Below are 23126 nucleotides of genomic sequence, written 5' to 3'. Positions count from 1 at the left end.
GGCTGGAAATTATGTTCTGGCTGAGAGACATTTTATATTTTACCGAGTACCAATAGATGATGGTAAACATGCATGATTGGCAGTGTTAGACACACCCAATGGGCAATGCTAGACACGCCCAATAGGTGGTGCTAGACACACTCCTTTGAAGGTGCACCCCCTAATTAAATGGGCTGCGCACGCCTATGCAAATATGTACAAAGTGGCAGCATCACACGGATAAGTCAGATCCATGCAATGCTGCCCCATGTAAAAAGAAAAAAAAAAAAGAAAATAAACACATGCAAAAACACATATTAAAAAAAAATGAGGCATGGGGTCCCCCTCCCACGACTATAAAGCCTGTCCTGCACGGATCTTACAGATATGACAGATCTGACTGAAATGACAGATCTGACTGATGTGACGGATCTGACAGACATGACGGGTCTGATAGATGTGACGTATCTGACAGATGTGACGGGTCTGATGGATGTGACTGATGTGACAGATCTGACTGATGTGACAGATCTGACTGATGTGACAGATCTGACTGATGTGACAGATCTGACTGATGTGATGGATCTGACAGGGATCGGACTGATGTGACGGGTCTGACAGATATGACGATCTGACTGATGTGAAGGGTCTGACAGATCTGACGGGTCTGACGGATGTGACTGATGTGACAGATCTGACTGATATGATGGGTCTGACTGATCTGACAGGGATCTGACTGATTTGGCGGGTCTGACTGATGTGACGGGTCTGACAGATATGACGGATCTGACTGATATCTGACTGATGTGACGGGTCTGACTGATGTGACGGGTCTGACTGATATGAAGGATCTGACTGATAGCTGACTAACGTGACGATCTGACAGATCTGACTAATATGAAGGTTTTGACTGATGTGACGGGACTGATTAATGTGACAGATCTGACAGGAATCTGATGGATCTGACTAATATGAAGGGTCTGACTGATAGGACAGGTCTGACTGATGTGACGGGTCTGACAGATATGACGGATCTGACTGATGTGACGGGTCTGACTGATGTGACGGGTCTGACTGATGTGACGGGTCTGACTGATGTGAAGGGTCTGACTGATGTGACGGGTCTGACTGATGTGACGGGTCTGACTGATGTGACGGGTCTGACTGATGTGACGGGTCTGACTGATGTGGCGGGTCTGACTGATGTGGCGGGTCTGACTGATGTGGCGGGTCTGACTGATGTGGCGGGTCTGACTGATGTGACTGGACTGACTGATGTGACAGGAATCTGACAGATCTGACTAATATGAAGGGTCTGACTGATGTGCCGGGTCTGACTGATGTGCCTGGTCTGACAGGATTCTGATGGATCTGACTAATATGACGGGTCTGACTGATGTGACGGGTCTGACTAATGTGACGGGTCTGATTAATGTGACGGGTCTGACTAATGTGACGGGTCTGACTAATGTGACGGGTCTGACTAATGTGACGGGTCTGGCGGATCTGACTAATATGACGGGTCTGACTGATGTGAGGGATCTGACTGATGTGACGGGTCTGACTGATGTGACAGGGATCTGACTGATGTGACAGGGATCTGACTGATGTGACAGGGATCTGACTGATGTGACAGGGATCTGACTGATGTGACAGGGATCTGACTGATGTGACAGGGATCTGACTGATGTGACAGGGATCTGACTGATGTGACAGGGATCTGACTGATGTGACGGGTCTGACTAATGTGACGGATCTGACTAATGTGACGGGTCTGACTAATGTGACGGGTCTGACAGATATGACGGGTCTGACTGATGTGAGGGATCTGACTGATGTGACGGGTCTGACTGATGTGACAGGGATCTGACTGATGTGACAGGGATCTGACTGATGTGACAGGGATCTGACTGATGTGACAGGGATCTGACTGATGTGACAGGGATCTGACTGATCTGACTGATGTGACAGGGATCTGACTGATGTGACAGGGATCTGACTGATGTGACAGGGATCTGACTGATGTGACAGGGATCTGACTGATGTGACAGGGATCTGACTGATGTGACAGGGATCTGACTGATGTGACAGGGGTCTGACTAATGTGACAGATCTGACAGGATTCTGACAGATCTGACTGATGCGACGGGTCTGACTGATGCGACGGGTCTGACTGATGCGACGGGTCTGACTGATGCGACGGGTCTGACTGATGCGACGGGTCTGACTGATGCGACGGGTCTGACTGATGCGACGGGTCTGACTGATGCGACGGGTCTGACTGATGCGACGGATCTGACTGATGTGACGGATCTGACTGATGCGACGGATCTGACTGATGTGACTGGACTGACTGATGTGACGGGACTGACTGATGTGACGGGACTGACTGATGTGACGGGACTGACTGATGGGACGGGCCTGACAGGATTCTGACGGATCTGACTAATATGAAGGGTCTGACTGATGTGACGGGTCTGACGGATCTGACTGATATCTGACTAATGTGACGATCTGACAGGAATCTGACAGATCTGACTAATATGAAGGGTCTGACTGATGTGCCGGGTCCGACAGGATTCTGATGGATCTGACTAATATGACGGGTCTGACTAATGTGAGGGGTCTGACTAATGTGAGGGGTCTGACTAATGTGACGGGTCTGACTAATGTGACGGGTCTGACTAATGTGACGGGTCTGACTAATGTGACGGGTCTGACTAATGTGACGGGTCTGACTGATGTGACGGGTCTGACTGATGTGACGGGTCTGACTAATGTGACGGGTCTGATTAATGTGACGGGTCTGACTAATGTGACGGGTCTGACTAATGTGACGGGTCTGACGGATCTGACTAATATGACGGGTCTGACTGATGTGAGGGATCTGACTGATATGACGGGTCTGACTGATGTGACAGGGATCTGACTGATGTGACAGGGATCTGACTGATGTGACAGGGATCTGACTGATGTGACAGGGATCTGACTGATGTGACAGGGATCTGACTGATGTGACGGGTCTGACTAATGTGACGGATCTGACTAATGTGACGGGTCTGACTAATGTGACGGGTCTGACAGGATTCTGACGGATCTGACTAATATGACGGGTCTGACTGATGTGAGGGATCTGACTGATGTGACGGGTCTGACTGATGTGACAGGGATCTGACTGATGTGACAGGGATCTGACTGATGTGACAGGGATCTGACTGATGTGACAGGGATATGACTGATGTGACAGGGATCTGACTGATGTGACAGGGATCTGACTAATGTGACGGGTCTGACTAATGTGACAGATCTGACTGATGCGACGGGTCTGACTGATGCGACGGGTCTGACTGATGCGACGGGTCTGACTGATGCGACGGGTCTGACTGATGCGACGGGTCTGACTGATGCGACGGGTCTGACTGATGCGACGGGTCTGACTGATGCGACGGGTATGACTGATGCGACGGGTATGACTGATGTGACGGATCTGACTGATGTGACGGATCTGACTGATGCGACGGATCTGACTGATGTGACGGGACTGACTGATGTGACGGGTCTGACTGATGGGACGGGCCTGACAGGATTCTGACGGATCTGACTAATATGAAGGGTCTGACTGATGTGACGGGTCTGACGGATCTGACTGATATCTGACTAATGTGACGATCTGACAGGAATCTGACAGATCTGACTAATATGAAGGGTCTGACTGATGTGCCGGGTCCGACTGATGTGCCTGGTCTGACAGGATTCTGATGGATCTGACTAATATGACGGGTCTGACTAATGTGAGGGGTCTGACTAATGTGAGGGGTCTGACTAATGTGAGGGGTCTGACTAATGTGACGGGTCTGACTAATGTGACGGGTCTGACTAATGTGACGGGTCTGACTAATGTGACGGGTCTGACTAATGTGACGGGTCTGACTAATGTGACGGGTCTGACTAATGTGACGGGTCTGACAGGATTCTGATGGATCTGACTAATATGAAGGGTCTGACTGATGTGACGGGTCTGACTAATGTGACAGATCTGACAGGATTCTGATGGATCTGACTAATATGAAGGGTCTCACTGATGTAATGGATTATTATTATTATAATTTTATTTATAAGGCGCCACAAGTGTTTCGCAGCGCCGTACAAAGGAACAATACAGGGAGACAAAGCTTGGCATAACATTGAACAAATAACAAGAATACAGTACAAATAAAGAGCGCCACAGTTCAATACACATTACAGCTTGGATATAAGTAGTGAGGACTCAATCAACATACAACTAGAGGCTTGAGGCCAATGATGGAGATGAGTATGCGGACAAAGATGGTCACTGAGTGTTGGAGTATAGGAGAGCTGTGAGTGACATGTGAAGAGAAGTGGGCTTTGACAACAGGAGGGAAGAGGGCCCTGCTTGGAGGAGCTTACAATCTAGTAGAAAGGGGAGACAGACAGATTACAAGAGGTGCAAGCGAGGGGGTGGTGGTTAGATAGCAGGATGTAAACAGGCAAGGGGTCAGAGAACCAGCTGGTTTATGCAGTGGAAGGGTACGCTTTGATGAAAAGGTGAGTTTTCAGTGCCTGTTTGAAGCTTTGCAAGGTTGGGGAGAGTCTAATGGAGCAAGGGAGTGCGTTCCACTGATGGATCTGACAGATGTGCCGGGTCTGACAGATGTGCCGAATCTGACTGATGTGGCGGGTCTGACTGATATGACGGATCAGACGGATCTGACTGCTATGACGGGTCTGACTAATGTGCCGGGTCTGACTAATGTGACGGGTCTGACTAATGTGACGGGTCTGACTAATGTGACGGGTCTGACTAATGTGACGGGTCTGACAGAGATCTGACTGATGTGACGGATCTGACTGATATTACGGGTCTGACAGAAGTGAGGGGTCTGACAGAAGTGACGGATCTGACAGGGATCTGACTGATGTGGCGGGTCTGACTGATGTGACGGGTCTGACAGATGTGGCGGGTCTGACAGATGTGGCGGGTCTGACAGATGTGGCGGGTCTGACTGATGTGATGGGTCTGACTGATGTGACGGGTCTGACAGCTATGATGGGTCTGACTGATGTGACGGGTCTGACTGATGTGACGGATCTGACTGATGTGACGGATCTGACAGGGATCTGACTGATGTGGCGGGTCTGACAGCTATGACGGATCTGACTAATGTGACGGTCACATACTGGCCGTATATTAAATACGGCCAGTTAGTAATTTTGTATTCACCATTCAAATGAAGACTGATTCCTATTGGTAGTCTTACGATGGCGTATGCATTGTAATTCCAGAATACACCTGGGAAAAGAATACCAATACCCATATACTGAAATACACATTTACGGTATACGGGTACGAATGGCTACGAATACGGGCATTCATAGCCATATGTATTTTAGTAAGTTTCCCCCAATATACAGATAGAGCGCATTTTATCTTTGCAGGGGCTGTCGCCGGATACTCTTCATTGGAGGTGCCCCCAGATCCCCGCCGCTTCGTCGCTGGTTCCCGATGCCGTCCCGCTCCCCCCCTAACTCTGCCCATCTCCCTGAAGCGGAGATGGGCAGGCTTTGTGTCCCACCCCGCACTGTAACTAGGACGTGCCAGCGTGTGCCCCGGCACTGGCTGAGGCGCTCCATCTGTATCACCAGCATCATGAGGAACCAATTATAATGTACACAACTTCCCCACACTACAACATCAGACACAACTACCCCACACTACACCATCAAACACAACTACCCCATACTACACCATCATTCACAACTACCCCATACTACACCATCATTCACAACTACCCCATACTACACCATCAGACACAACTACCCCATACTACACCATCAGACACAACTACCTCATACTACACCATCATTCACAACTACCCCATACTACACCATCAGACACAACTACCCCACACTACACCATCATTCACAACTACCCCATACTACACCATCAGACACAACTACCCCATACTACACCATCAGACACAACTACCCCACACTACACCATCATTCACAACTACCCCATACTACACCATCAGACACAACTACCCCACACTACACCATCATTCACAACTACCCCACACTACACCATCAGACACAACTACCCCATACTACACCATCAGACACAACTACCTCATACTACACCATCATTCACAACTACCCCATACTACACCATCAGACACAACTACCCCACACTACACCATCATTCACAACTACCCCATACTACACCATCAGACACAACTACCCCATACTACACCATCAGACACAACTACCCCACACTACACCATCAGACACAACTACCCCACACTACACCATCAGACACAGCTACCCCACACTTCACCATCAGACACAACTACCCCACACTACACCATCATTCACAACTACCCCATACTACACCATCAGACACAACTACCCCATACTACACCATCAGACACAACTACCCCATACTACACCATCAGACACAACTACCCCATACTACAACATCAAACACAACTACCCCATACTACACCATCATTCACAACTGCCTTACACTGCACACCTTATTCTCTACACACTCTACTACACCATCATTCACAACTGCCCCACACTACACACCTCATTCTCTACACATTCTACTACACCATCATTCACAAAAGCCCCACACTACACACCTCACGCTCTATCATACCACCGCCCCCCCTACACACCTCACGCTCTATCCTACCACTGCCCCACACTACACACCTCACGCTCTATCCTACCACCGCCTCACACTACACACCTCATGCTCTATCCTACCACCGCCCCCCCCTACACACCTCACGCTCTATCCTACCACCGCCTCACACTACACACCTCACACTCTATCCTACCACTGCCCCACACTACACACCTCACGCTCTATCCTACCACTGCCCCACACTACACACCTCACGCTCTATCCTACCACTGCCCCACACTACACACCTCACGCTCTATCCTACCACTGCCCCACACTACACACCTCACGCTCTATCCTACCACCGCCCCACACTACACACCTCACGCTCTATCCTACCACCGCCCCACACTACACACCTCACACTCTATCCTACCACCGCCTCACACTACACACCTCACACTCTATCCTACCACTGCCTCACACTACACACCTCACGCTCTATCCTACCACTGCCCCACACTACACACCTCACACTCTATCATACCACCGCCCCCCCTACACACCTCACACACTATCCTACCACTGCCCCACACTACACACCTCACGCTCTATCCTACCACTGCCCCACACTACACACCTCACACTCTATCCTACCACCGCCTCACACTACACACCTCATGCTCTATCCTACCACCGCCCCCCCCTACACACCTCACGCTCTATCCTACCACCGCCTCACACTACACACCTCACACTCTATCCTACCACTGCCTCACACTACACACCTCACACTCTATCCTACCACCGCCTCACACTACACACCTCACGCACTATCCTACCACTGCCCCACACTACACACCTCACACTCTATCCTACCACTGCCCCACACTACACACCTCACACTCTATCATACCACTGCCCCACACTACACACCTCACGCTCTATTCTACCACTGCCCCACACTACACACCTCACACTCTATCCTACCACTGCCCCACACTACACACCTCACACTCTATCCTACCACTGCCCCCACACTACACACCTCACGCTCTTTCATACCACCGCCTCACACTACACACCTCACGCTCTATCCTACCACCGCCTCACACTACACACCTCACGCTCTATCCTACCACCGCCTCACACTACACACCTCACACTCTATCCTACCACTGCCTCACACTACACACCTCACACTCTATCCTACCACCGCCTCACACTACACACCTCACGCACTATCCTACCACTGCCCCACACTACACACCTCACACTCTATCCTACCACTGCCCCACACTACACACCTCACACTCTATCATACCACTGCCCCACACTACACACCTCACGCTCTATTCTACCACTGCCCCACACTACACACCTCACACTCTATCCTACCACTGCCCCACACTACACACCTCACACTCTATCCTACCACTGCCCCCACACTACACACCTCACGCTCTTTCATACCACCGCCTCACACTACACACCTCACGCTCTATCCTACCACCGCCTCACACTACACACCTCACACTCTATCCTACCACCGCCTCACACTACACACCTAACGCTCTATCCTACCACTGCCCCACACTACACACCTCACACTCTATCATACCACCGCCCCCCCCTACACACCTCACGCTCTATCCTACCACTGCCCCACACTACACACCTCACACACTATCCTACCACTGCCCCACACTACACACCTCACACTCTATCCTACCACTGCCCCACACTACACACCTCACGCTCTATCCTACCACTGCCCCACACTACACACCTCACACTCTATCCTACCACTGCCCCCACACTACACACCTCACGCTCTATCCTACCACTGCCCCCACACTACACACCTCACACTCTATCCTACCACCGCCCCCCCTTACACACCTCACACTCTATTCTACCACTGCCCCCACACTACACACCTCACACTCTATCCTACCACTGCCCCCACACTACACACCTCACACACTATCCTACCACTGCCCCCACACTACACACCTCACACTATCATACCACCGCCCCCACACTACACACCTCACACACTATCCTACCACTGCCCCCACACTACACACCTTATTCTCTACACACTACTACACATAGGCGTGCGTAGCCCGTTTTATTAGTAGGGTGCACCACACTTGTACCCCAAGTACCCAGGGGCAAATGCCCGCCCCCACACACTGGGGGTTATTCAGGTTGATTCGCAAGGCTGCGAATTCGCAGCCTTGCGAGTCCATCAAACCCCGCCCGGCGAACGCCCCCCCCCCCGTCGCCCCAGCAAAGTGCGGCTTCACCCGCACAGCAGCGAATGGATGTTTTGCATAAACATCCATTCGCATTGCTCGGGTGTCCGCCCACATAATTCGATGGTCACCGACCATCGAATGATGTTTAGCCTGCACGCCTATATATGTGACTTTTGAGTCACTTACATTTGCGTGCACGCTGGCGTGGATCTGGGCGGGCAGCTGACATCCGGTGATGTCAACTACCCGGCCCACACACCCGCGTCACTGCCTCATTACCATGAGAACGCCCAGCGTTCCCATATGGTAATGGGGCAGCCCGGCGCCCCCCGCCCATCTCCGCCCCCCCCCCCCCCCCATGCAGCCGAGTGCATCTGAATAAGGCCCATAGTATACACACATACATACATACATACAGAGCCCCCCCACACATAGTATACATATGCACAGCCTTTGCACACCCACATACACACGCAGTACACAGAGTCCCCTCCCACACACGTAGTACACATATACACAGCCCCCCTATGCACACACACAGTATACTTACAACAAGCTGATAAACACACACCTTTATGACATAACAAAAAAGCAGCCAGCATTATTAAAGACCAATATACCTTCCCCCTTCCCCTCTAGAACAAAGTCATAGCCTCATATAACATACAATCCCCCTGTTCCAGCTCACCTGCAGCACATTCAAACACCAGGAAGTCCTCTCCTCACTCCTCACCCGGCCACTCGTCCAGCACTGTTTCAGTAAGGCCTGAGAGGAGCTGTCTGTGTGCTTCAGCTCCCCCTACAGGCAGCCGGCTTCAGCTGTCTGTGCACTTCAGCTCCCCCTACAGGCAGCCGGCTTCAGCTGTCTGTGCACTTCAGCTCCCCCTACAGGCAGCCGGCTTCAGCTGTCTGTGCACTTCAGCTCCCCCTACAGGCAGCCGGCTCCAGGAAAAAAAAATGATATTCTGTGATGTAGGACCTTGCTGCAATCGTGCAGCAAGGTCCTGTCATTAGGAGGTGCCTGTGCACCCCCGGCACCCCCCCTGCGCACGCCTATGCTACTACACCATCATTCACAACTGCCTTATACTGCACACCTTATTCTCTACACACTCTACTACACCATCATTCACAACTGCCCCACACTACACACCTCATGCTCTACACATTCTACTACACCATCATTCACAACAGCCCCACACTACACACCTCACGCTCTATCATACCACCGCCCCACACTACACACCTCACGCTCTATCCTACCACTGCCCCACACTACACGCCTCACGCTCTATCCTACCACTGCCCCCACACTACACACCTCACACTATCATACCACCACCCCACACTACACACACTATCCTACCACTGCCCCCACACTACACACCTCACGCTCTATCCTACTACGCCCCCCCCTACACACCTCACGCTCTATCCTACCACTGCCCCACACTACACACCTCACGCTCTATTCTACCACTGCCCCTACACTACACACCTCACTCTCTATCCTACCACTGCCCCCACACTACACACCTAACGCTCTATCCTACCACTGCCCCACACTACACACCTCACACTCTATCATACCACCGCCCCCCCCTACACACCTCACGCTCTATCCTACCACTGCCCCACACTACACACCTCACACACTATCCTACCACTGCCCCACACTACACACCTCACGCTCTATCCTACCACTGCCCCACACTACACACCTCACGCTCTATCCTACCACTGCCCCCACACTACACACCTCACGCTCTATCCTACCACTGCCCCCACACTACACACCTCACACTCTATCCTACCACCGCCCCCCCTTACACACCTCACACTCTATTCTACCACTGCCCCCACACTACACACCTCACACTCTATCCTACCACTGCCCCCACACTACACACCTCACACACTATCCTACCACCGCCCCACACTACACACCTCACACTCTATCCTACCACTGCCCCACACTACACACCTCACGCTCTATCCTACCACTGCCCCACACTACACACCTCACACTCTATCATACCACCGCCCCCCCTACACACCTCACACACTATCCTACCACTGCCCCACACTACACACCTCACGCTCTATCCTACCACTGCCCCACACTACACACCTCACTCTCTATCCTACCACTGCCCCCACACTACACACCTCACGCTCTATCCTACCACTGCCCCACACTACACACCTCACACTCTATAATACCACCGCCCCCCCTACACACCTCACACACTATCCTACCACTGCCCCACACTACACACCTCACACACTATCCTACCACTGCCCCACACTACACACCTCACGCTCTATCCTACCACTGCCCCACACTACACACCTCACACTCTATCCTACCACTGCCCCACACCACACACCTCATGCTCTATCCTACCACCGCCTCACACTACACACCTTACACTCTATCATACCACTGCCCCACACTACACACCTCACACTCTATCCTACCACCGCCTCACACTACACACCTCACACTCTATCCTACCACCGCCTCACACTACACACCTCACACTCTATCATACCACCGCCCCACACTACATGCCTCACGCTCTATCCTACGACTGCCCCACACTACACACCTCACGCTCTATCCTACCACCGCCCCACACTACACACCTCACACACTATCCTACCACTGCCCCCACACTACACACCTCACGCTCTATCCTACCACGTCCCCCCTACACACCTCACGCTCTATCCTACCACTGCCCCACACTACACACCTCACGCTCTATCCTACCACTGCCCCTACACTACACACCTCACGCTCTATCCTACCACCGCCCCCACACTACACACCTCACGCTCTATCCTACCACTGCCCCCACACTACACACCTCACGCTCTATCCTACCACCGCCCCACACTACACACCTCACACTCTATCCTACCACTGCCCCACACTACACACCTCACGCTCTATCCTACCACGTCCCCCCTACACACCTCACGCTCTATCCTACCACTGCCCCACACTACACACCTCACGCTCTATCCTACCACTGCCCCCACACTACACACCTCACGCTCTATCCTACCACCGCCCCCACACTACACACCTCACGCTCTATCCTACCACTGCCCCCCCCAAACACCTCACGCTCTATCATACCACCACCCCCCCCCCACACACCTCACGCTCTATCCTACCACTGCCCTCACACTACACACCTCACGCTCTATCCTACCACTGCCCCCCCTACACACCTTACACTCTATCATACCACTGCCCCACACTACACACCTCACGCTCTATCCTACCACCGCCCCACACTACACACCTCACACTCTATCATACCACCACCCCACACTACACACCTCACACTCTATCCTACCACCGCCCCCCCTACACACCTCACGCTCTATCCTACCACCGCTCCCCACACTACACACCTTCACGCTCTATTCTACCACCGCCCCACACTACCCACCTCACACTCTATACTAACACCACCCCACACTACACATCTCACGCTCTATTCTACCACTGCCCCACACTACACACCTCACACTCTATCCTACCACTGCCCCCACACTACACACTCTATCCTACCACCGCCCCACACTACCACTATGCGACACGAGGTGCCGGCTGTGTCCTCACATTTCTCTCCCTACTTTCTAGCCCTGTGTCCTGATTAGATTAAGCTTGCTAAAAGCAGTGGTGCCCTCCTAAATCCAACAGTCTTAGCCCTGTCATAACAATGACCAGCTGGATTCTCTTGTGGGTCTGGTAGTTTTTGGGCTGACCTCTTACATGTGTATGGAGCCTTTCAGCATCCCAGGTCCAAAGCTAACTAACCTCCTCCTCCTGACACCCACCTGGATTTGTGAGTCTCCATTATCTTTCAAAGCCTCAGTGTGTTCCGGTGCTGCTACTTCTTCCACTGGGATGAGAAGCGGTCACCGGCAGCGCCCTTGGACATCCCCCTGATCAATGACAACCTCCACCAGCATAGCACACTGGGCAGCTAATTGGAGTGTCACTGGTAGACTAGACTTCACCTGCAGGGGTAAGACCCCAACCCTTACAGACTCCTTGGTACCTATGGCACTGACCTCTTCTTGGTACTGGCATTCATTCACCATTTCCTCATCTTCTACATCTACAAATGGGAAGGCGTAGTTCATATCCTCATGGGGTGTCTGAATGATAGCTCCCACCGTCTTCTCAGTTTCAGTAATCTCCCCCAGTAAAGCCCACTGGACAGCTGCTAACCGCAAAGGTTGGAGAAGCTGCTTCAGGCGTTGCATTTCCACATTCACCTGGTAGCACTGGTCTAGCCACTCTGGAGTATCAAACACCCCCTGGTCCATTGCTTCTTCCGACGCAAGACCAAAGTACTCCTCCAGACACTCCAGCTGTTCCTGTGTCTCCCTCTGGTATCCCTGGAGCAGCATCCAGCTCCTGTACTGACTGAAAGCATGGAGGGGATTCTCTTGATTGTGGATGAGGTAAAGAATTATTTCATCCTGTGCTAACTGTTGGCAAACGATACCTCGCAGCTCACACTCGGAAACCAACTCTTCCCAGTTCGTCCTCTCCAGTTGGTCCACTGGTCCCACTGGCAGTGACTATATTCGGTATAGCCAAGGGCATGGCAGATGCACAACTCGTCTGCTCCTCAGATATTCCTTGTACAGGGTAGTGCAGGGAAGCATTCTCTGCACTTATCTGTACTGTAGGACCCAGACATCCCTGTCTCCTGTGGGGGTCCAACACATCCCGCTTCATGGTCTGTTCATGACACCTTAGAGTAGATTCCATCAACCGACTGCTCGAGCTCTCCATCCTCTGACCCAGTCGCTGGCCTTGCGAATCTCCTCCATAGGAAACTCCAAATGCCATGTTGCGTTGCTGGCACCTTCCCTGAGGTACCTTCCGATGGGCAAGGGGGGTCTGTAGAATGGTAGCTGCTGGTGCAGCAGTTTGCACTGTGTAAGTGTTGTCTGGTAAGCCCAGGACCTCTTGTATTACCCGCATCCGATCATCAGGCGTTGCATCATCTCGCAGCGCCTCTAGACAGTTGCAGGTCTCAACCATTCCGTCATGTATTCCTCCTCGTCCGACTCCTCATCATCATAATAGGGGTCTTCTTGATCCCATAGCACCAATTTTGCAATTAGGGATCCTTTACATCTATTGCCTTCCGCTTAATGCCTCTTGCTCGGCAGATTACCTGTAGGGCACGCTTGTTCAGGCTTTTGTAGGCTTCTGTTCCTGCCTCCATACTGCTGGCAGTCCATACGTACTGTGACATTCCTCACAATGACTTTTCAGCAAGATACCTGGCTACTGTGTGCCAAACTGTTTACAAGGCTCTTAGGTGTCCTCCGCTGACACCTCTCACAACCTTACCCAGGGTACACTGGGCCTGAGTGATCCCACTGCTTGCCACCATTTGTGATGATATGGATTCTCTGATTACTCAGGTAAACAGTTTAGGAACATGGCAAAAGCCCTTTATTGTAAGTATATACACACAGTGCACTACAACAGTCACAATTACCAGCCAGGAAGGGATCTTACTTACTAAGGGGGTTATTCTAGTTCATTCTTTCTGACAAAATCCTTCTTAGATGGACAAAACCATGTGCACTGCAGGTGGGGCAGATGTAACTTGTGCAGAGAGAATTAGATTTGGGCGGGGTTTTTCTTCAAAGTGAGATCTATATTGCAGTGTAAAATCATGCAGTCAGTATTTTCCCTGCACAGAAACAAAATAACTCACCAAATCTAATTCTCTCTGCACATGTTACATCTGCCCCCCCTGCAGTGCACATGGTTTTGTCCATCTAAGAAGGATTTTGTCAGAAAGAATGAACTAGAATAAACCCCTAAGTCCCCACAGTAGTATATGATTACCGATGCTTGTGTTCTCTTGCTATTACAAGCTGGCAGTAATTCTGTGTCTCCTGGCTTGGGATACCAGCTCACACAGTGCCCTTCCCCATGAGTGCGGCGTCCCGCTGCTCAGACAGATGTGAAGTCTCCAGGCACCTCTTTAGAGCATTGGTGGTCAGTGGTTTTCGGAGGAGAAGAGAAGGGTGCAAGTGGATGTGCCAGCGGGTGGTCTGAGTGTGCAGGTATCCGGACTATTTGTAGACAACAAGTAGATAGACAGCCATTAGGTCGACACCATTAGTTCAACAACTCAATAGGTCGACATGCTTTTAGGTCGACATACCATTAGGTCGACATGTCATTGTGTCGACATACCATTAGGTCGACATGTCATTAGGTCGACATGTCATTAGGTCGACACTGCCATTAGGTCGACAGTGTCTAGGTCGACAGTCAAACGGTCGACATGGTTCTTTTCACTGTTTTTTGAGGCGACATGTGCCGACAGGCGGTATTTCATGCCCTACCATCCACTAGGGTGTGGTGGGAGAATAAAATAGTGTGCTGAGCGTAGCGAGGCACTGTGCCCGACGCATTGCGAGCGAAGCGAGCGATGCGAGGGGCTGCAGTTCACTTCAAACTGTGTCCATGTCGACTGTGTCGACATTTCGGACAAAAAACTGTGAAAAAAACCATGTCAACCTTTTGACTGTCGACCTAGACACTGTCGACCTAATGGCAGTCGACCTAATGACATGTCGACCTCATGACATGTCGACCTTATGGTATGTCGACCTAATGACATGTCGACCTAATGGTATGTCGACCTAAAAGCATGTCGACCTATTGAGTTGTCGAACTAATGGTGTCGACCTAATGGCTGTCTATCTACTTGTTGTCTACAAATGGTCCCGCATCCGAGTGTGCAGAAAGCAGTGACCGCGGATGAGCGCTCATCCGCGGTCACTGCTCTTTGCTGTGGGATCTCAGTGCCACTGGCACATCCACTTGCACCCTTCTCCTCTCCTCCGAAAACCACTGACCTCCAATGCTCTAAAGAGGTGCCTGAAGACTTCACATCTGTCTAAGCAGCGGGACGCGGCACTCAGACCACCCACAGAACTGCGCCCCTGTTCTCTCTGTTTCACAATTGCCGGCTCTATATATATAGACATCATATGGACTTTCAGTTAATGACTAGGATCACCTCTACCTTTATTGGCAGATCCATACATAGCATTCGTAGTATTGCATGCATTCACAGACTGTGATTCATGTGTATGTCACTGTATATGTCACATTATGTATTGTAATTAATTTGCACTTTAGGATCATTAAACTTGATTTCAGCATATACACGGCCTCACCATCTATCAGATATACCTATCCATCATATATACAATATGCACACTAGATAGGGTGAGCGCAGAACCTCCCAGCATTTCTGTATCCCACCTCTAATTTCAGAGAGAGCGTCTACAGTCAGCCGGCAGGGACAGATACGGCAAACTGCTATAAAGCCGGGGGAAAGCGTCTACAGTCAGCCGGCAGGGACAGATACGGCAAACTGCTATAAAGCCGGGGGAAAGCGTCTACAGTCAGCCGGCAGGGACAGATACGGCAAACTGCTATAAAGCCGGGGGAAAGCGTCTACAGTCAGTTTGCGGTATCTGACCATAGTCACCCTGCCGGCTGACTGCTATGGTACGCCCACATACAGTGCATACACACTAAGCGCCGTTCCCCCTGCCTGGCGCAGACGGAGGGGGGAGGACGGCTTTGCATAGTGCAGCGCTATGCAAAGCCTTCCTCAACGCCGCTCATCTGCTGGTATTACTAGCAGATGTGCGGCTTTCCCGGTGATGATGCGGCAGCGCTCATCGCCGGGCCATACACACTGGGCGGCTTTGAGCTGAAAGCCGCTCAATCAGGCTGTTTTGAGCGACTTTCAGCTCAAAGTTGCCCAACGTGTATGGGCCTTTACACTCATTTCCCCCTCAACATCTCTCTCTCCTCTCCCTCTTTATCACACTCAGTCCCCCTCTCTCTCATTCCTCTCTTCTCTCCCTCTCACCCAATCACAGTATCTCTTCTCCCCCTCTCACTCACTCTCCCTCTCTCACAAATTTTCTCACCCCCCTCTCACCCCTCTCTTGCTTCCTGCTCTCTCACACTCTCCCCCTTTCTCTCGCCTCTCTCTCTTCTCCCTCTCTCACACCCACCCCCTCTTTCTCAGCCCTTTCTTTCTCTCTCTCTCTCTCCCCCTCTCATCCTTTCTCTTTCATCCCTCTCTACTCTCTCTAATCTCTCCTCCCACCACCCTCTCTCACACTCACTCCCCCTCTCTCTCTCACATTTACTCCCCTCTCTCAGCCCTCTACCCCGCTCTCACACTACCCCTACTCTCTGTCCATAACGCCACCCTTTTCCCCCTCTCTCTCCACCCTCTCACCCCCCTCTCTCCACCCTCTCACCCCCCCCCCTCTCTCCACCCTCTCACCCCCCCCCCCCCCCCCTCTCTCACTATTTCTCACTTCTCTCTCTCCCGGTCTCACTCATCTCTCTCTTTCCTTCTCACTCTCCCCCTTTTCTGTACTTATCACTCCCCCCCTCCATCACTGCATCCCTTCCTTCTCCATCCACCTTTTCACTTTCCACCACTGCTTCTCCTATATATATATGTGTATATATATATATATATATATATATATATAGACTGTCCTGGGACGGCACTCTACACCGGTTGCAGCGGTACTTCTCCCACCTAGGGAGTCAGCAATAAATCAGGTGCCCTCCAGACTGAGCCTTTTTCCCTAAATCCATCCATCAAGACGTTTGGACGCATGTTAGAGAGTGAAACAGCTGCGCTCCATACAACCCAGCAGAGAAGCCTCTCCAACTTTTCACCCCTGGAATGGAGGGCTCTCAAAGCTCTGAGTGAGGACACGTCTATATCTATCCGCCCTGCGGACAAAGGGGGCTCAACTGTCATCCTTAATACATCTGATTATGTGCAAGAGGCAAATCGCCAATTGAGTGACTTGGAAGTTTACAGTCCTTTACAGGGTGACCCTACTGGGACTTACAAAACCGAATTGGACAAGCTTCTCGATAATGCTGTTATCTCTAATACAATTACTGCATCCACATGTGACTCTCTGCGTACTCCTTTCCCAATTGTGCCCCTTCTGTATCTTTTGCCGAAGGTGCACAAGAGTTTGAATAACCCCCCGGGCAGACCTATCATCTCTGCCCGGGGCTCATTATATCACTCTGTGTCTGTGTATCTTGACTTTTTCATGCAACCATGTGTACAGGGTATGCCCTCGTATCTCAAGGATACAAATGCGCTAATTCAAAAATTATCTTGTTTGGGCACACTACCTGCCGATTGTGCCTTAGGCACCATCGATGTATGTAGCCTTTACACATGCATTCCGCATGATCTTGGTTTGGAGGCTACATTGAGGCTTATTACAGACAACCCCTGTTACACAGGTCCCGATATCCCATTTTTTATGCAGCATTTATCGCTCACATTAAAGCGGAATTATTTTACCTTCAATGGTAAATTTTTCCTGCAGCTGAAGGGGTGTGCGATGGGGTCCTCAGTGGCCCCATCGTTCGCCAACGCCTTCATGCTCACCATTGACAAGTTACTTTTTATTGAAAACCGGGCCATCAGTGGGTCAGTTCTATTGTATCTTCGGTACATAGACGACCTACTGGTGGTCTGGGCGGGAGCAATAGAGGGACTAGAGAGTCTCATTAATATGCATAATATGACAGACTCTCCTGTGAAATTTATGTTTAAAATTGACAAAACATGTGTACATTATTTGGATGTTAACATCAAACTACTTAATGGAGCGATTGAGACATCTTTATATACCAAGTCTACCGATAGGAACAACATATTGCATGCCAGCAGCCATCACCCCATCCCTTTGAAGAAGGGCCTCCCCTTCTCCCAGATGCTGAGGGTGCGTCGTATATCTAGCACTACCTCAGATCTGGAAACTTCACTTGACCAGATGGTCATCAAATTTGAAGCCAAAGGATTTTGCCGCTCAGACCTCTTACATGCTAAAAATAGAGTTCTCACTATGAGTAGAGAGCAAGCTCTTAACTCTGCTAAAAACAATGATGTAAGTGACAGAGTCATCTGGGTAAATGCTTTCCATGACAAAAGTAAACAACAGTGTCAGATTGCTAAGAAACATTGGCCTATAGTCAATACAGATCCCCAACTTCCCTCGCTTAACAACAAACGCATCATGCATGCATTTAAAAGAGGCAAAAATCTAAAAGACCATCTGGTCAAAAATGATATAAGATTCCCCACACCCAAGCCCCCCACTTTTCTGGGCATACCGAAGGTGGGTTGCTTTCGCTGTAGTGGATGCACCACTTGCAGCTACATGGTGCCGGGGGATTCCTTCTTCCATCCCTTTTCAGGGAAGAAATTTAAAATCAGACATAGGGTCAGCTGCAATACCAAATATGTTGTTTACATGATTAGCTGTCCCTGTGGACGCCATTACATTGGCAAAACGGACCGGGCGTTTAAAGAACGCGTGGCCGCCCATAGGTCCAACATAAAAATTGGACTTGCAGCAGGTCATAGTGATTTTCCAGTCGCCCGACACTTCATTGAGGCTAGACACCCACTAACGTCTTTACGTTATCGAATCATCGACCATGTGCCCCCGCTGCCCAGGGGGGGGTGACAGGTCCACTGCCTTGCTACGTGCGGAGAGTAGGTGGATCTTTTATTTGGACACCCTATCTCCGCGCGGTCTTAATGAAAATTTGGGTCTTTCCCATTTTCTATAACAGTATGTTTTGGTGTCACTTCCTTATTTTTGCACGTTTGTCATTTATCTAATGTTTGAGTTACATCCCTTATATGCATTGGTTTTTGCTAGGTTGGCAATGGTTTATTTTATGTGCCATTACCCGTTGGATGAGCCTACTCTCCAGGGTGTCTCAAACATTAGTATTGCCTCAGATTGTCTCCATGCCTTGTTGTTATTCTTTGTGTTATCTGTTGCCTAACAGGTCTGCTTTTTAACTTGCACTAACGAATATTTTTGTTGTTGTCATTCAGTGTGCCTTTGTTGTCATGACTACGGTGCTCTGTTACGTGGGATCACGTGATTCCCTGCGTGCCTTGCTGCACCCAGCTGATTGGATGACGTCACCTCGGGATGCGCACGGACACAGGGTATATAAGTAAGTGTTTTTTATGTATGTATTGTTCTCACATGCACCTTTGATAAAGGGACCTAGAGGTCTCGAAACGTCAGGAACAAATTGCCTGCTGTGTTTTATTTCCGAGTGCCGCCGCCCCCACGTCCGTATATATTATATATATATATATATTGTTAGAGCCTGAGGTCAGGTGAGTTTTTTTTAATAGCAGTATAAGAAATATATTTCCAATAAATATATGTGTGTGTGTGTGTGTGTGTGTATGTGTATGTGTGTGTGTATGTGTGTGTGTGTGTATGTGTGTCTGTGTGTGTGTGTATGTGTCTGTGTGTGTGAGTGTATATGTGTCTGTGTGTGTGTGTGTATGTGTCTGTGTCTGTGTGTGTGTGTGTCTGTGTGTGTGTGTATGTGTCTGTGTCTGTGTGTGTGTGTGTGTGTATATGTGTGTCTGTGTGTGTGTATATGTGTCTGTGTGTGTGTGTATATGTGTCTGTGTGTGTGTGTATATGTGTCTGTGTGTGTGTGTGTGTGTGTGTCTGTGTGTGTATGTGTGTGTGTGTATATGTGTCTGTGTGTATGTGTCTGTGTGTGTGTGTGTGTATATGTTTATGTTATTCAGCATAAAACAGAGGACAGGTGGATTGAATCACGTACCGAGGTTGGCGGCTCAAATCACCGCAAGCATACAGCATGTGCCAATGGTGCACAGGACCTACTCGTTGGGAGCCGGTTTCACTCCGTACTCGCGGGCACTCATTTGCCAGTCACGACGCCAGTCACGCCCCAAAAGCGTTTTGTCACACGGACGTCGTTGACACATGCTATATGCTTGCGGTGATTTGAGCCGCCAACCTCGGTACGTGATTCAATAAATCTGTCTTCTGTTTTATGCTGAATAAAAAACGTTATATTGTAAATACATTTACGCACGATGGAACGCCCGTTCTGACTTTTTTCTAGATGTACCTTTGACCTGCTGGATTCAGGCACATTGGGAACAGAGCAGCTGGGCATGGAATCGGCCGAAGTGTTTTCAGTGAGGAGGAATATACTCCAGTTGGACTGGGACTGTTTCTGAAACACATGGGTTTCCCAAATAAATGGAAATAGAGATCTGCACACCAGAAACTTTGATGGTTAAATCAAACTTTTATCCAGCTGTGAAAAAGTTAATGTATTGTTTATATTCACAAACACTTTATAAAAATTACCAAAATGCCATTGGGAAGGGGTGGGGGGGGGGGGGGGGGGCAACAACAAACAAACAAAACATTTATAGTTACACCACTGGCGCCCTCACTGTCACTGCACGCCGCCCGCAGCCTAGCTGTGAAAGGGCGCAAAAATGTATGAGGACACCCTAGCACCGGCCCTGGTTCCTACTTATGTTAATCACATCTGATAGTCGGGGGACTTAGAACAATGGGCAACTTAACCTATAGTAAATAGCCCTCTGGCCTAGACTTAATCATATTAACAATTGCATTAAGCACAGTATAATCAAATAAAGTACATATTCCAAATATAACAGGTAAAATATAGCTATACCATATAATATTATACAGAATATAACTAATAACATATTATAATTAAGTGGAGTCCATGAGGAGGACCAGGGCTATGAAAGAAAGAAACCGCAGTCGTCTAACACTGTGCGACACGTCGGCTGTGTCGTCACACTTCGCACTCCCGACACCTACTTCCTATTAATCACCTTGCAAATGGTGTGCTTGTATGGAAAAGTAGCAGGATTTCATCGCAGGACGGCCTCGCGGAAATGTGTATTACAGGTGTGCGATGATTGCGATGATTCCTTCATTCTTCACCCTTACCCAGGACTCCCCCCATTATGGAAATAACATTTTTGCACTGACCAGTGGAAGAAGGACATGAGCTCTTTCTGTCTGTAGCTCTGAAGCCCATATGCTCTGAGTGGGCAGACGATGGCTCGGATTCCTCCAGTGCCGATGGACGCCATTAATAAGCCTGCGTAGAACAGCAGCGTTTGCTTGGTCGGTGCCAGCGTGTGGCTGATGTGGTGAGTGTCTATGTAGAAGTCTTCAAATGGAAAAGCAACTACTGGGAGCATCACAGTTCCTGCCGACAAAAGGAAGAAACAAACAAAAAATGTAACAAAGCCACGCTGTCACGTATACCCCATCACTGCCACGTATATCAGCCACTGCCATGTACCCACCACAGCCACATATACCCCATCACTGCCACGTATATCAGCCACTGCCATGTACCCACCACAGCCACATATACCCCATCACTGCCATGTATACCAGCCACATATACTCACCATTGCCACGTATACCTCATCACTGCCATGTATACCAGCCACTGCCATGTACCCACCACAGCCACATATACCCCATCACTGCCACGTATATCAGCCACTGCCATGTACCCACCACAGCCACATATACCCCATCACTGCCACGTATATCAGCCACTGCCATGTACCCACCACAGCCACATATACCCCATCACTGCCATGTATACCAGCCACTGCCACATATACTCACCATTGCCAAGTATACCCCCATCACTGTCACGTATACCAGCCACTGCCATGTACCCACCACAGCCACATATACCCCATCACTGCCACGTATACCAGTCACTGCCACATATACTCACCATTGCCACGTATATCCATCACTACCACATATACCAGCCACTGCCATGTACCCACCACAGCAACGTATACAAGCCACTGCCATGTACCCACCACAGCCACGTATACCCCATCACTGCATCGTATACCAGCCACTGCCACATATACTCACAATTGCCACGTATACCCATCACTGCCACGTATACGAGCCACTTCCACATATACTCACCATTGCCACGTATACCCATCACTACCACATATACCAGCCACTACCTTGTACCCACCACAGCCACGTATACCCCATCACTGCATCGTATACCAGCTACTGACACATATACTCACCATTGCCACGTATACCAGCTACTGCCATGTACCCACCACAGCCACATATACCCCATCACTGCCATGTATACCAGCCACTGCCACACATACTCACCATTACCACGTATACCAGCCACTGCCATGTACCCAACATAGCCACATATACCGCATCACTGCCACGTATACCAGCCA

The 23126-nt window shown here is 50.1% G+C and overlaps 1 protein-coding gene across 1 annotated transcript in view; it reads right to left on the bottom strand.

The window, feature by feature from the left end:
• SLC15A5 (solute carrier family 15 member 5) overlaps positions 1-22655 on the bottom strand; it is a 114535-nt gene extending 91880 nt beyond the window's left edge. Inside the window, exons 1-2 of the mRNA XM_083179525.1 lie at positions 22637-22655; positions 21865-22087 (exon numbers count right to left, since the gene is read on the bottom strand). Of these exons, the coding sequence (XP_083035651.1) occupies positions 21865-22087; positions 22637-22655 (242 nt within the window). The remainder of the gene's footprint in view (positions 1-21864; positions 22088-22636) is intronic.
• Between the last annotated feature and the right edge of the window lie 471 nt (positions 22656-23126).

The sequence above is a fragment of the Crinia signifera genome, chromosome 4 (assembly GCF_055691185.1).
Source record: "Crinia signifera chromosome 4, ASM5569118v1, whole genome shotgun sequence".
NCBI classification, from domain to species: Eukaryota; Metazoa; Chordata; class Amphibia; order Anura; family Myobatrachidae; genus Crinia; species Crinia signifera.
This window is presented reverse-complemented; position numbering and strand designations above follow the sequence as displayed.